The 15,613-nt window shown below is 46.8% G+C and overlaps 1 protein-coding gene across 1 annotated transcript; it reads right to left on the minus strand.

Annotated features, from left to right (window-relative positions):
* Positions 1 to 797: 797 nt before the first annotated feature.
* Positions 798 to 9,531, minus strand: SLC25A47 (solute carrier family 25 member 47). The gene is made up of 6 exons (XM_083863589.1): positions 9,256 to 9,531; positions 3,980 to 4,023; positions 3,612 to 3,683; positions 3,179 to 3,361; positions 1,849 to 2,119; positions 798 to 1,098 (listed from the first exon to the last, which is right to left on the minus strand). The coding sequence occupies exons 1-6, from the start codon at positions 9,281 to 9,283 to the stop codon at positions 812 to 814; spliced, it is 885 nt and encodes a 294-aa protein (XP_083719715.1). The 5' UTR covers positions 9,284 to 9,531; the 3' UTR covers positions 798 to 811.
* Positions 9,532 to 15,613: the final 6,082 nt, after the last annotated feature.

Below are 15,613 nucleotides of genomic sequence, written 5' to 3' on the forward strand. Positions count from 1 at the left end.
TTGATTATTTCTAATTTCTACAACTTTGCAACCCTCCTCTAACTTGCCTAACCCTGCCAGCGCATGGATTTTATGGCAGCCTTTCCTTCTCGGAGCAAGGAGGCTTTGCATCCATCCCTGCCCTCGCTGCGGGAGGAGAAGAGCTCGGCTCCAAGGCTGATGCTGTAGAGCTCAAGGCGAAAATCACCGTCCTGGCGCCCCTGCAGCGGGACCATCAGCGCGGTTATGTAAACAGGCCGTGCCTGCCACTCATTAAAGAGCAGCGGGGAAAAGACAGGACATTCCTGCCCCGGCCGCTGCCAAGGGGATATAATTGGAGAGTGCTTTGGGGAAATTACTGCTGCGAAGGGGAAGTTGCAGCCCGAAGCACAAGTATGTGAGTCACTCGGTGAATGCAGTGCATGTAAAGAGCACACGCTGGAGAGTGTTAAATCTTACACAAAAACTTCCCCCAGCTCTTCCTTTGGTTGTGAGGATCATTTTCTGTGCCAGTAGAAAAGAAAAATTACTTCATTTGGCAAAATCCAGTATCAGAAAAACAACTTATTAGAACATAAAAATTTGCAAGTGTTTCAAGGGCCTAAGGAGCAGCTACAGTCTAAATACCTTAATGAGATAAAAGGGAGGTTTTATATGAAGCCAAGGCTCCCTGATGAGTTTATAATCCTGTAAGAATAAAACAAAACCATCAATCAGATTTGGGCTGAAATGTCCATGCTTCTTATGCTGACGATCAATTAAACAGTTGTTTTTGGATGTTGTCCTACCAAAAATAAATAAATAAAGTACACTTTGGACAGAGTGGAACAAGCTATTTTTTGTTTATATAATGCTCTGTAAATCTCAGTACACCTTCATATGTTACAAAGACTACCATGTTCACGGGAAAGGCACGAATGCAGTTTAAACCCAGTCCTTTGAAAAGCACTTTTGCCCCTTCCTTTCTCACACTCTCTCTCACACAGTGGACCAGGCCTTTGTACTTGTGCTGGTCCGATTCATCCACTTGCATGCGTGATTTGATGACATCCATGGGAGTACCCAATCCCCAGGCCAGGACTCCAGCAAAACCACCAGAAAGCAGCACAACGAGGAAACCTGCAGGAGAGAGTGAAGGGAGAAGGGCAGTTCGCTTGCGTCTCCTTCAGCTACAGCCATCTCAGATTTGACAACAAATTTTGATAACTTTCATGGTTTTTGGGAGTTATTTTGTGCAGCTCTTGCAGTTGTGTGTTTCCAGTGATCTCAGAGAATTTGTGCACATGTGACACTTTGAACACCATGTGAACTAGATGTGGAACAGCCTGAGAGCACTCACACCCTCTTCAGATGGATCTAATTTTTTATAATTCTAGGGGAGATGTTCTTTTGCTGAATCTTACCTATTCAATCTTTTCTCCAAGTGGATAATTGCTTTTTGGAGCCAAATACAGCTAAGAATCTGAAGTGTCTTTACCTTCTCCACCTGGACTTTATATTCCAGCTCTGGATTGACCCTTGTTGGAGCTCCATTATGGCTTCCAGGAGCTTTGTCCATGTTTAATTTCTAGTTATCCTGTTTTCACATTAACAGGATTTCATATCTACATTCGAGGCACCAGAGTGTGTGGTAAAAACCCCTCCTGCAGGAGGAGGAGGAGCTGCTTAGGGACAAGGTGGGGCCAGTGAAGCTGCTGGCACTGGGCCTGGGGCCAAAACCAGCACACGCTGAGCAACCAACCCCTCATGAGGATCTGGGTGAAGTTTTATAGGTACTGGATGATGTTTGCCCAGAGCCTGGTTTCCCTCTTAGTGTGGGACTAAATAAGCCATTTTGGCAGGTAATGCCAGACACTTTCCAATACCTACCTGGTTTATTTCTCCCATCTGGGGTGAGCCAGTCGCACAGGACAGAATAGGAAAGGAAATATACTGCAGAAGCAGAGCAATCCCTGCAGAGTAATGCAGAACAGCCCTTGAAGAGACCCCCAAAACCTTCCTCCTTGATGATAACCTTCAGACAGTGCAGAGACCCTTGGTACTTTGGCTTGGAAACAGGCTGATGTGTGTTGGAAGGGTGTGGGTTCCTCTGAGTCTGCATCCGAACTTTAGCCACTTCACTAGGGTTTGTCAACACAACCTGCAACACCAGAGAATGGCATTTTAACCCTCACAGTTAAACGGTGTTTTGATCTCCCTCTTGTAAATTCTTGTCTCCCGGGCAATAATACTGTGTGCAAGTTCCAGCAAGCTCCAGCCTCCTCCCCTCTGCCTGTGCTGTTCCACCCAGCAGCAGCAGGACACGTGTGTGAGCTGCACTGGGCAGAGAGGAAGGCAGAAACCAACACAGGATATTAAATACCTGTAACTGCTTGCTAAACTAGATGGGTGTGGAAAGGGGGATGTCCCCAGCCACAGGGAAGCATACATCAGGCTCTTATTTGTATCTGTATTTGAACCAAGACCATGCAGACTATAAAAGGTTAGCCCATGTTGAGTCACTGACTGCTAGGAGACACCTAGAAACCTGAGCATCTGGACTGCTCTGTAAGGCCATTGTGACCAGGCACACATTTCTGCCCAGTGTGCCATTGGCGTGATGGGATGAGCTCCACCACGCTCACATGGACGCTCACCCTCATCTCCTTGTGGGAAACTGCTCCTAGACCCAGCCTCACCTCCCTGTCCAAGGATCCTGCACCTTTGCCAGGCAGCATCACTTCTCAGTGGTGCCCCATTGAGTTTTAACTCCTGACCAGGCAGCGCTGTGCCTTGCCCATTCCTGCAGCGATGCTGCTGCAGCAGCTGGGAAAGCACCGACCTGTGCTTTAACTCTGAGCTATATCTTCCTTACATAAACACACCACCGCAGCCCCTTGGGGAGCTTGCTGCCTATGCTGGTTTTTTCTTCCTTGTCCTGCATTTGCTGCCAAGGTCTGTGTCATGTTAATGGCATGTTATTAATCGTTCTGGTGCTCCAAACCAAATCCTGCACGAGCTGCCCAGCAGGACTGGGCCACACCAGTGAAAGGGTCAGTGTGGTCAGAGCGTGACCTCCCCTGCAAAAACAAACCCACCAGACTCATGTCAGGCTCCTCTGTGGCCTCCAGGACTGAAAAAACATTCCCTTGCTTTTCCAGCCGCCCATGTTTGTGAACAAGATCTCTTGTTGTGCTTTCCCTGCGGGCTGTTGACCTACCCGGGCAGCGCCGGCAGCGGCTCCGGCCAGGGAAACATCCAGCTTGGAGGGCTGGGCATCTGCAGCCCCATAGCGCAGCTTGCACAGGGCATCCAGGGCGTTTTTGTACGTGCCAAAGGAAACGGAGGACACCACGGACACAGCCAGCGCTGATGCTGTCACACCTTTGTAAAATCCCCGGACCTCGTGGGAAACAGAAGGAAAAAGGCTGCTTTTAAGGGTGAAGGGCATGGGAAAGCATCTGCTCAAATGTGCATTCCTGAGTCAAAACTTATTGCCACCTTATAGCTCATCAGCAAAGCTAAATTTCACCCTCTCCTAACAGATGCTTGTATGACACCAGTACCCCTCCTCCCCAAACTAACAGATGCAGCTCTGCTTCTCTGAAAGGTGTCTGCAACTGGTATCAGCAATTCTGATGAGAGGCACCTACCTTTTCTGTCCTGTATGTTTCCTGAACACAGTGCCAAAATCCTTTGTAGTGGTTCTCTGTCTGAATTCTCACCTAGGAATACAGGGACGACTTTAAAATGCAGATATCAGATTAAAAATAAATAAAACAACGAATGCCATAGCAGCAAACCAGATAATTAACCATAAAATAACATCACCATTTTTTTTGTTTTTGTTTGTTTGTTTGTTTGTTTGTTTTTTGTTAGAGACAAGCACAACCAAATACAGTGAGATATGGAGATGTAATGCAGATAAAGAATTATAATGGGACTTCTTTTTCTGAAAAGGAGGGGGAAAACAAAAGGGCCTCTTTGTTCTATAGTCAAAAAATAAAGCTCCAACAGGTACCTTTACTGTGTCCAGTGGATAACCCACAGCTGTGCTTAGACCACCTGAAACAGAGAATATGTTGGAGATGGTTAGCAGCACATGTCACAACAGACCATTTCACCCATGGCAGAAGGGCTCTGGGGAATAGCAGAAAACAGCTCCAGAGCCCAGCCGTGCCTGGCACCAGACTTCTCCAGCTCCAGTGATGATGTTTGAGCCAAGAATGACAGAGAAAAATGCAGATTTCTCTGTGTGACGAAGGCTCACTCAGAGGAGGAAACAAAGTATGGGAAACTTATCAGGGAGGAACAAGAAGATGGAGCAAGATGAGACAGGGAGAGACACCGAGAGCGCTGCCCCACGAAGGATGAAGGGAGGATACTGGGCTGTATTTGTTTCCCCTGTCAGCTCAGGCACTAAAGCATCTTTGGACTATGACCAAGCATCCTCACGTGAGGCGCAGAGCATCCCCACTCACACGGTCTGGAGGAATTTTGTTTTCCAGGGGTTTGAGGGCAGGGAGGGATTAGCGGTGGGAGTGTCCAGAGGCAGCGGCTGCAGGGCCCGGCCAGCACGGCCAGCTGACCATCACTGACCGCCGCCTGTGCTGTGACGTGTCCGGCCCTGGGGCCGCTGTCAATCCCCAGCAACATCCACGCTCACTCCTAGAACCTTAAAATAGCCCCTGGATATGTATTAATCCTCCAAGGCAAAGCTACTGCCTTAATGGCAAGTAAGGAGGGCTAAAGAGCTCCAACAGGGATTTCTCTCTGTTGCAGTAATAAATAGATCTCACCTCACTGCATTTCTCAGCTCTGAGCTGTGTTAGAAGGTAATAACGTGCTGACCAGCAAACTTCCTCCCAGTACATCACCTGCCCAGGTGACCTGAGAGGAAATCAGGCTGGAGAACAATGGAGCTGTATCCACGTGAGTTATTTAGACAGAGATCAAGTTCATAGAAGTGCTGGATGAGCCCATCAGGCAGCCAGGCAATCAGATATGGGGCACATCTTGTGGCTCACCTGTTGAAAACTGCATCTCACCGAGTTCTTTAAAAAAGAAAGAACCCAATCTACTTAAAAATGTGTTTGTTGGTGTGGGCTTGTTCTCTTATGATTACATGGCTTCTTGAGAGCTCTGGAAAGCTCTCCCATCTTCTGGAGAACAGAAGCTGCTGTTGTGAGTCAGCAGAAGACAAGCCCAAAGTGCATTACTCAGAGGAAAACTAACAGCATCTTTCTTGCAGAAAATTGAAGATTGTTCTTTAAAAACATCTATCAAATCTGACACCAGATAAAGAGTAATGAAGGGGGGAAAAGGGAAGAGAGATGGAAGAGAGACAATGATGGAAGAGAGAGGGCAAGGGGGAATACACCGGCAATCACATGGCTTGAAGAAGCAAGAATATGGCTTTGGTCCAAGCAGAGAGTGGCAATGCACAGAGTCATTTAGGGACAGGTCTGTGGTCCCAGGTTCCCGGCTATCAGCCAGAGTAAACAGGGACACTGCCAGCCAGGGACAAGCAGCACAAGAGTCAATGCCAGGATGACAGTGCCGACCTCACAGCTGCCCAAGGACTCCATCTCAGCAGGGAGATTTTGACACATCTCATCATTTTCAGAATTCCTGAACCTTCGAGGAGATGGGCATGGGCTAACCAGATGCTGAGGGCACCATGCACATCTAAGTCCCGGCTCACTCCACTGGATAAGGAAGGTAGGAGCTTTGGCTCATGCAGGTCATATACCAAGGATGGTTTGGGTCAGTGTTTGACAAGAACTGACCTCCCCTCTGGAGAAATCACCCTGCTCACACATTAAGATATAAAGACAGCAGCCCAGCAGGTTGCCCAAACAGACTGTTTGAGGCCTAAAGACTCCCCATCAGCTTTGTTCCAGTAAGGACCAAACATTTCCACTTGGGAGGAGACCATAAAAGTAAAATTTTCACTGCTCCCCCAAACCTCCAAATAACCCAACCTGCCATGAACTGTGCTACTTAGGGGCACAAAGCACTCCAAGCTTTGTTGAGGAGCTCAGCTGTGCTGAGGAGCTCAGCCAAGTCTATCAAAGGCTGAGGAATGAGGGCTCTGCACACTGTCACATGATATAAATAGCCTGGGACTAAGATAGCATGACCCACACATGCCCTGTTTGCACAGCAAAATCAAAGAAGGCCAGCAATGAACAGTGGGCATACAGGAGAGGGTTTCCATGGGACTCCTGCTGAGTAACACTACATCAGCTGTGACAAAAACAAATAGCAAAACCCGGGAATTACCTTTTTTTGTTTGTTTGTTTGTTTTAGTGAGCCACTTTTTATGCCTCCTTTATCTGAGATATTCCCAGGCATTGAGCAGAGGTTGCAGCATTCTCTACACACACAGAGTGCACAAAATGGATCACTCAGAGTCTCTGCACAAGCAGCTTAAATAAGGAGAGATTCTGGTGGGATTGCAATCACCAGGGAGCCAGTGGCAGCTGTACAGGGCCCACCAGGCTGCAACAGCTCTGAGCTGTTGGCAAACCCTTGGCTGAGACACCCAGGGAGAAGCAGGGATCATTGTCCATGCATTGGATGAGCAGACAGCAACTTTCAAAAGCCTTTTGTTTTGTGCAGAGTTGGGAGCATCAGGGCCCCATACCCCAAACAAGCTGAGCTTCATTCAGTAACATGACCCTAGCAGGAGCTGCTTTAGCTGTTCCTTTGGTAGTGGGGATTATTTTATCTTGGATTGCATGTAACCTCCCAGCTATGGAAATGCCCAGTCATGTTGCAGACCTTGCTGCTCTACCACCACTGGGTGGACCTTGGCTTCACTTCCCCAAATCTTCACTCCTGACATAAGAGTCAAGTCATCCTGCAGCCATCCACAGCCCCAGACATCAGTCCCCATCCCTTGCCATGGCCCAGGCTGATACTGTTGCAGGGCTATAAAATGTGCATGGGATCATAGGAAAATTCAAGTTGGAAGGGACCTCAGGAGGTCTCTAGTCCAACCTCCTGCTCAATTTTACTGGCCAGGAAGGACTGCTTCCTAAAAAACATCCAGTCACATTTGCTGATTACAGAAAGTCTCTACAGTCACTAAGCGTGTTCCTCTCACGTTTTTTCTATCTGGAACTGTAGCAGATCACTGTTTCTCAGGCTGAAGCTGCTGAGTTTATCTCATTGCCACAGAATCCATTGTCCAGAGGTGATGCACAATATTTTTGCAGCTGCCTGAGGCAGCCAGAGGCTGGAATTTGAAGGGGCATGATGTCTGCTGTTTTTCAGAGGTGCTTAAGCCATGCTTTTCCCAAGACACTCTGAAAATAGATCTAGGTCACAAGAATGTAATTTACTAAACAGAAACTCTTATTTTTTATGTTGCCTCAACTCACTTGATGCTTTTTAGCTGGGTTCAAAGACTCCTTAGGAATATGAAAACTGCTTTAGCTCTAAAAAACATAAATTCCAAAACAAGCTCAGCACCAAAACCATCCCAGTTCTTGCAGGATAGATGTTCAACCCCAGGAGCTGTCCCATCTGAGAGGAAGGATGATGGCCCTGAAGTCCTGCCCAGGTACCTCCCATATGTCTATGGGCAAGCTCCCAGCTCTGTCAACCGGTGAAAAGTTGCAGTATCCCTTCTAGAAAAGCTCTGAGCTGGACATAGAGGACAGGATGGAAAGTCTTGCTCTCTGACACAGTGAGGTCAGTAAAGTGCCTTACAACAAGCAAAGACTTTTCTGGTCCCAACTGGATCTCCACAGCCTCATCCCCTCAGGCTGAGCCTGTGCCCAGGGCACCCATGGGAGATTCTTGCTGTGTGACCAGGCAGAACACAGTGCTGGAGCCTGGACAGGGGGCCACAGCACAAACCCTGGCTTTGCGTGGGAGCCAGGGCAGAAAGCCAAGGTGAATGGCCATGTTCATACTCTGTTTCCAGCTCTCCATGTTCCCTTGGAAAAGAAGTTTTTCCTTAAGTGACCTATCTCAAACTGCGCTAAAAAAGCAAAGGAGTCCAAGCAAAAAATGCAATCATCTCTGCCCCACCATGAACATGAAATCTGAGAGGAGGTTTGGTTAATCCTTCTGGGATGGACATCCTGTTGCCAGCCCTAGGACAGGGCTTCCTTCTCCACAGGGTGCTCTGAAGTCAGAAGGGAAACAGGAGGAGAAAGAGAAGGTATCATTGTGAGGTTGGTTATATCCTCCTCTCCATGAAAGGAGACACCAGGAACACCCAACACCCCAGGAAGACCAACACCCCAAGCATAGGCACAACAGGCCCCTCCAGGGCTGGATGCTGCTGAGCTGCCAAACCTCACTCCACTTGCACATATTGGGTGATGAGCAAGTAAAAGGCAGGGTAAGACTCAGCATGATCCTTGCCAGGACAAACATCTTCAGCAGAACCACAGGCTGCTCCTGGTGACAGAAAATGCCAAATTTCAGCGAATGTCAGAGTGACACCTCTCATGCAGGCTTGGCCTGGATGTTTCAGCCACCTGGTAGGTTTACCTGGCCTTTCTGTCAGTGACCCAAAGGCTTTTCATGTGGTATTTATTGGTATATATTCTCTTGTATACTCCACTAAATCTAACGAGATTTCAGCAAAGAGCTGAGACCGATGGGTACATTTTGTCATTTAAAACAAAGATGGGTTTGAGCAGTACATGCTCTAAAAATGTCTACAATTTAATCACACTTCTCTCCTGTTACTTTTTTTATATCCAGCTAACCTACTTTCTCCCAGATCAAAGCCTGCTGCGTAGCTCGCCTGCGCTGGGATCACCATCACAACTGCAAATACATCTTAACCTAAGATAATGCAAAGGTCATTCATGCAAACATTCGGAATGCAATAAGAACACTGTGTTTCCTCTGCACCTGTCTAACAAATCACATCCTGAGCCCCCCAGAGCCACCATGCCAGCAGCCTGCTGGGACTCCTGGATGCCAGACATGTGAGGGTTTCGCTGTCAGGGCCACACAAGCCGGTTTGTATCTGCACAAAACCTATTACACTCTGTCTCTTCCTATTAGAGTTTCACCCTATCCCACTGCAATCAGACCCGAGGAGATTGCAAGCGATGACCTTAGCTGACCAAGCTGCAGCACTGCCTCTCCAGCAGCTCTGTGAAGCCACTCTGATGACATTTCCCACTTAATAAGGAATAACACACTTTTAACAAGCAGCCCCAACTGAAAGACTCTCAGAGCTGCTATTGAGACCTGCTCTTTAGCTGAACAAGAAGGAAACACAGCTATCTGCTTTTGTCAACAAGCGGTAATTCATGTATTTACCTCCAATGGCCCCAGCAATGAAATCCATCCAGAGTACGGCTGCTGCCTTAATCACCCTGATGAGCGTTTGGGAGGCAGGAGGGATGAGGATACCGGTTCGGTCTTTCCAGAGCCCTGCCGGTCCTTCGGAGACCCGGATTTGTAATATGAATCACCTTCCTACAGCCTGCTCCTGCCTCGGGGGATTGTGAGCCTTGTGGGTACTTGATGAATCTGTACGCTGGTGGCAGAGCTGGGAAGCCTGGAATTGTTCCAGGAACACAGTGAATAAGTAATCCCATGAAGCCCTGAAACGCTGTGCCAAAGCTGCTGTTCCCAGTGCCCTTTTGCCTGGAAAGTCCTGCGGGGTGGTGACTCGCCGGGTAAGGCTGGCTGGGAAGGGGCCATCCCCTGCTGTACTTACAAGCCCCACAAGACAGCTTTGCACACTTGTTTGCCGGGGACACTGTTGGCCTGTGCCACGGAGATGCTGCTATTTGAGGCTATTTGCAGGATTCCTCCTCCCCCTATCCCACCCCACTCTTTCTCCTTCTGATGGACCACACAACCTTTCCATTAATGAAAATTCCATCTGCCTTTACCAAGCCATTTTTCTTGACTTTCCTAATGCACGAAGCTGACCCTAAACTTCTACATAGATCCCCATAGATTATTACCCACTCATTATGAATTCTGAACCCCAGAAATTAATCCAACCACATCCAGAGTATTTGCTTCTATTTCAGACAGTAGCAGCATAGTTTTCCCAGCCCCTGGAGCAGCTCTTTTTCATTTCTTGCCCAGATTCCTAACCCCCTTTTCAATGTAGGGAGACCTGCTGATCAAGGAGAACCAAGAGCTCAAGGAAATGTCATATTGCCTGGTTTTGCACAACAGTCCCGTTACCAAAGGGTGCCTCATCTGCATGAGGGAGGTTAAGCTTTGCCCAGAGAGACCCTGGAAACTAAAGTCCTGATGCAATGAAGGGCTTGCCAAGCCATGACCTGAACTGTACCCTTCTTGTAGAGGTTTTCCCGGGTGAGAGCCAAGGTACATTGGCAGCAAAGGGAAAAGAAAATTTCACGGCTGCTGCCCCTGGGTTGGCTTTGCAGGGGAGCTGAGGACCTTAGTACACAGTGCTGTTTCCTGTACATTTCTAAGAACCTATTTCTCACTGAAGGATGTGTTTTGGGGCTGCTGTGCCAGTGACATATAGCACAGCTCTGTGCGAGGGCACAGAGCTTCTGGGAATTGAAAATGAAAGGATTTTTATTTAACTTGCTTCCTGTGATTTCTTATGCATCCCTCCCTGAATGCTCTCTGTTCTGAAGAGAACAGATTATTCCAGTTTAACATCATCATGCAAGGACAGCAAAAACTTTAAACCAGAAGTAAAATATTATCTAGGGAGGTAGCAATGAGGCTGCAAAAACAGACTGGGTTATTTAGTAGCTCTTCTGTGTTATATCTGGTGTCAGTGCAGGAGTTATTTATGGTTCATCAACAGTCCATGCAGGGAAATCTGCTGTTTCCTCTTCACCCATCATCCACGTTTGCTGCTGTCTTTGCAGGACCCCTCCAGCAGCAGAACCAGGTGTGGGACCTGTTGTGTCAGGGACACACGAGGACAAGGACACATTCCCTGTGGAGGGGCAGCCTGGAAGCACATAGCAGGAGGAATTTTTCTACACATTGCAGTGATTGGTGCCATATCAGCAAGAAAATATAGGCTGGCTGGCATTTCACACTGGCTGACTAAAGCATCAGGGCTAATTAGTATTTTCCTTAAAATATCAAAAGACCAAGCAAAATTCCTACCTTCTTTAGCTGAGCTGAACAACTCAAAGGGAATCTTCCTCATGAAATCTTAGGAGATTGTAAAAGAAAAAAAAACCCAACCAACCCAACCCCCTTCCTTTTGTGAAAGAAAATTAATCCTTTGTATATTTTTTTAACCTTCATTCACACCAATGCTTCTAGCAAAATGTTACTTGCTTTATATAGCAGCAATCTGACTCCATAACCTTTTGATCATGGTTTTGGTCGCTTCAATGGCGTATACCAGGAGAGGTCAGGTTTTCCATTTGACTGGGATTGCTTTGCAAACAGAGGTCATTCAGAAAGTGTCCATATGAAAGAAGAATATTTTGGGGCTTGAACCGTTTCACCTTGCCCCATGAAGGTATCACTGGGACAGCCAGCTCTGGAGGAATGCACCCACACAGCTACTTCAGGGACATCAGCCTCAGCCAGGGCTTAGCAGAGTAACATGAGCCTCAAGCAAACACAGTCACCACTATAGTACTCTCTGCTCATGGTGCAGCCAGGACTTAGGGAAAAATAGGATCCACTGCCATGCTCAGCCTGGCCACCATGTGATGGCAGCAAGGCACGTGTGATCTGGAAGAGCAGCCCCACATGAGGGTCCAAGTGCTTGCACAAGAACAAGCACTGAGGAGGGTGTAATCCTGCCTGAAGAAAGCCCCATCTGAGGCATGAAGTCTGTGTTACTGCTGGCACACTCCAAACAGCACAGACCAACTCCCTGCTGAAGAGAGGGACCCTCAAGGCAGCAATTCAACTTCCCTTACCAGGAGTCCCCCAGAGACAGAGTCCTTGAAGTCTCACTCTTCTTCATACCTTGCTGAAGGAGCTTCCTCGTCCATCCTCTCTTCCCTAGATTTCAGAGATATCCCAGCCTCATTAATTTACCAGGTCCCCCACTGCTACAGGTCAATAGAGACAGTCCAGAAAATCCATCCCAAATAGATTATCAGGCATTACTCCAAGATGAAATATGAACCATTCCTGTCCCACTTTGGCACAGTGTCCAAGGACTGCAGATCCAGAGATCACTGCTAGTCTGGCTTGCAAATAAACACCATCGTCCACATCTCTGCAAGGAGGAAAGAAAGTGCCTGGTCCTAGCCTAGGTGGTCTTCTCTTCTAGGAAATCACATACAAAACATGTTTTGAGCCTCCAAAATGGTTAGCATACCACGGGAAATATCTCACAACTTCTTTCCTCCAGTAGCAAACTGTTCAAGAGTTATTTGTTCAAAATGAGCCAATTTCACAGGTGGTTTTGGAAAAGCGGAGCATAGGAGATGCTGTCAGATAAAACTACAGATCTGATTATATGAAGAAATCTGCAGGAAATCATGAAACTGAACGATAAAAAGTGAAGAAGGCCCCAATTTTGCCCAGTGTGTGATGGATGAAACACTCCATTTGCTTCACAGGAGGAGGCAGCTCTCTGCCCACCCAGGCAGAGAGAACTGCTCCATGGCAAAATGTCAGAGGATCTAGAGGGCTGGTACAAGTGATGGAGCAAAAGGAAAGGTGGGAAGGGAGCCTTTAGGTAGGCAATCAGTGTTAATAGCATCATGTAGGTGAGACAAAAGAGCGGGGGCCTCCTTTTACCATCTTCTTCCACAGCTCCCTCACAGGATGTTACTAACTCCATCCGTCCTGCAGTCCTCTTTCAGCAGCCACCAACTGCCAGCTCATCCAGCCACATTTGCTGAGAAAATGTTCCTTCCTCATTTCCTGCCATAACATGTTGCATTTTCTATCCCACCTGCACTGTGCAACACCACACTCACATGCACATCTATTAATTCCTGTCCAATTTATTTTGGAAAAATCCTTGACTGGAGAGACTGTTCAAACAGCTTTACCCTGCTACGTCACCGGGCTGTTTGCACATTGCAGAACAGGAAAGAGTGACACCAGCAGTGCTGAGCTGGCAGAGCCTGGCACTTGGCTCCCTGGTGGGGGTGGGATGGGGGGTGGAACCTCCTGGCTCCAGCTGTGGTATGGATTTTCAAATCAAAGCGGCTCGTTGTCCTTTATCTCAGGTACTACAGAAAAAACAATAATTCCAAGGACTCCAGAACTCACAGCAGGAATCTCCCAGCAAAACAAACAGAAGCAGTAAGGAGAGCACTCTGAGTATTGGCAACTGCATCAGGTATAAATGATATGTGATTTCACCTCTGGAAAGCTGAAACAAGGTTGTAATGTTTCTACACACATTCCCAAGGGGAGGAAAAATAGTACATTTCCCAGAAGACTGAAGACGATTGCAGTAATTTAAGAAGAAGTCACAGATTTTCTGGCTTTGGGTAAGTCATTCAATCTCCCTATGACTAATCTTCTCATCAGCATAACTGGTGTGTCCAGTGCCATGAAGACACTGCAAGGAGCCAGACACTTCTCAAAGAGCCCGAAGTCTCTGTTCAGGAGTCATTAATGGGAAAAGGTGGAAGTAACAATATTAGCACCCATCCTACACAAACACCCCTGTGAAATTATGTATGTATTGAAATTTTAAAGTGTTACATATATCTTTCCCCAAAATCATAGAATCACACACAGTCATAGAATGGTTTGAGTTGCAAGGAACTTTAAAGATCACCTGGTTCCAACCCTCCTACTGTGGACACATTACACTAGACCAGGTTGATCAGGGCTCCATCCGGCCTGGCCTTGAACACTTCCAGGGATGGGGCAGCCACAACTGTGGGCAGCCTGTGCCAGTGCCTCACCACTCTCACAGCAAAGAACTTCATCCTAATAACTAATCTAAACCTACTCTCTTTCGTTTTGAATCCAATCCCCTGTGACCTGCCACCACATGTCCTTATAAAAAAATCCCTCTCCCTCTTTCTTGCAGGGTCCTTTCAGCTCCTGGAAGGGCCTGATTACATCACCCTGAGCTGCACAGCAAGAAAAAGGAAGCTTGACAGTGCACCACTGCAACAAGCTCTCAGAAAGGATTTTATGCCAGCCTACCTTGCATTGCAGAACTCCTTGCTGTGATGGAGGGAGGGGATGTCTGGACTGTTATTGACTTTCTGACTGCTTTTTGAGCTGCTTTCCAACCTCTTGCACTTTTCTGCACTTTAATGAACAGAAGATGTAGTCAGTGACTTGGCAGCAGGGTTGGAGAGTCAGGAGCAGAGGGAGGCACTCACCTTCCTGGCCTGCTTTTCCCAACCACTAAGCAATAAAGCACTCTTTTTTTCATGATGATGTTAATGTGCAAACCTCTACCTTTTCAGCAGAGGCACCTCAGGTGTTAGACAGTAAAACACAGTTGTTGTAGTAGGAACAGTGACAAGCTCCAAATCTATTTATTGATGTTGCTGGTGCACTATCAGTGCTCTCTCCAGAGTCTGTGTCCCTGTATCTTTTTCTGCAATATTCCTGAAATGTGTCTCCTTGAGATCTCTGCTTTACACCAGTGAGAAATTCATGAGATGCTACATTATTGACCAGCCAATGGTCTTTTCCCTTTATAACTAGCTGATTTTATATGATTTGACAATCTCAGATCTACTTGGAAGTTAGAAAGAAAACTCAGGTCTAGAACTATAAAGCATTATTGTCTGGGACTTTGAGATCAGCTGCTAAAGTCACATGGGAAAGAGTTACTTAACTGGAAAACCTGGCACCAATGAGTTCAGAAAAGAGAACTTTTTCTAAATGCCAGCATTATTATGAGCTTATGTTGAGAGGGGATATATACAAAGGAATTTTAACTTGCAGAAATAGAAAACAACTGAAACTACAATGAATTAATTAAAGTCTTCAAGCAAAAGCAAAACATGTCCCTTAAAAATACTGCTACAAAGCAAGTTTAATGCTGGAGAAGAACCCCATGTTGTTTTTGGGGGGGAGGAGGCAAAGAGTCTCTGATACCCACCCTAACTTGATCAATACTAATTCAGGGATCTCTGCAATAAATCTTTGCAAGCAGTGTGCACTGTCCTAGTGCAGATATCTACCCATTTCAGCAGCAAGTGTTCAGTCCTATTCCTCCAGCACTAACCTGAGAAAATTTTTCTCTCAGCCTAGAGAAAAACTAAAATCTAAGCCAGAAGTTTCTGTAGCTTTTTCAGGAGCACTCTCAAACTTAACTTAAAGAGTACTCAGATGCCAGTACTAACAGTACCAGACTCTGGGTATCATAGGAAGTGCATAGACTCACTTATCACCTGCCATTTGTTCAGGACCCATAGGAGTGTCCACATCCCAGAGTTCATGGGAAGTTTCTGCACAATGGTCATCCTGCCAAGCCTGTTCTTTTGGTTTACAAGAAATGGGTGCCGTTACTATAAAGCTATTGCAACAACAAACATTCCACATGACAACTGGAAGCCCACAAATGACCCAGCAGGAAGCTGCCTTGAAGATAAGCCAACATATTAAAAACTTGTCCAGACACCAGCCCTAGTGGCTGTCTGTCTACTCTGTTAAATAGCCTAGCATTTAGATTTAGCTGGGCACCTGGTCTCCCAGTCATTGACTTTGCATGTGAATACAACTTGTGCCAGAGGATTTCAAATACATGATGTTGAAAGTATATTTTTAT

Source organism: Zosterops lateralis (genome assembly GCF_965231275.1).
Source record: "Zosterops lateralis genome assembly, chromosome: 6".
In the NCBI taxonomy this organism is placed as follows: domain Eukaryota; kingdom Metazoa; phylum Chordata; class Aves; order Passeriformes; family Zosteropidae; genus Zosterops; species Zosterops lateralis.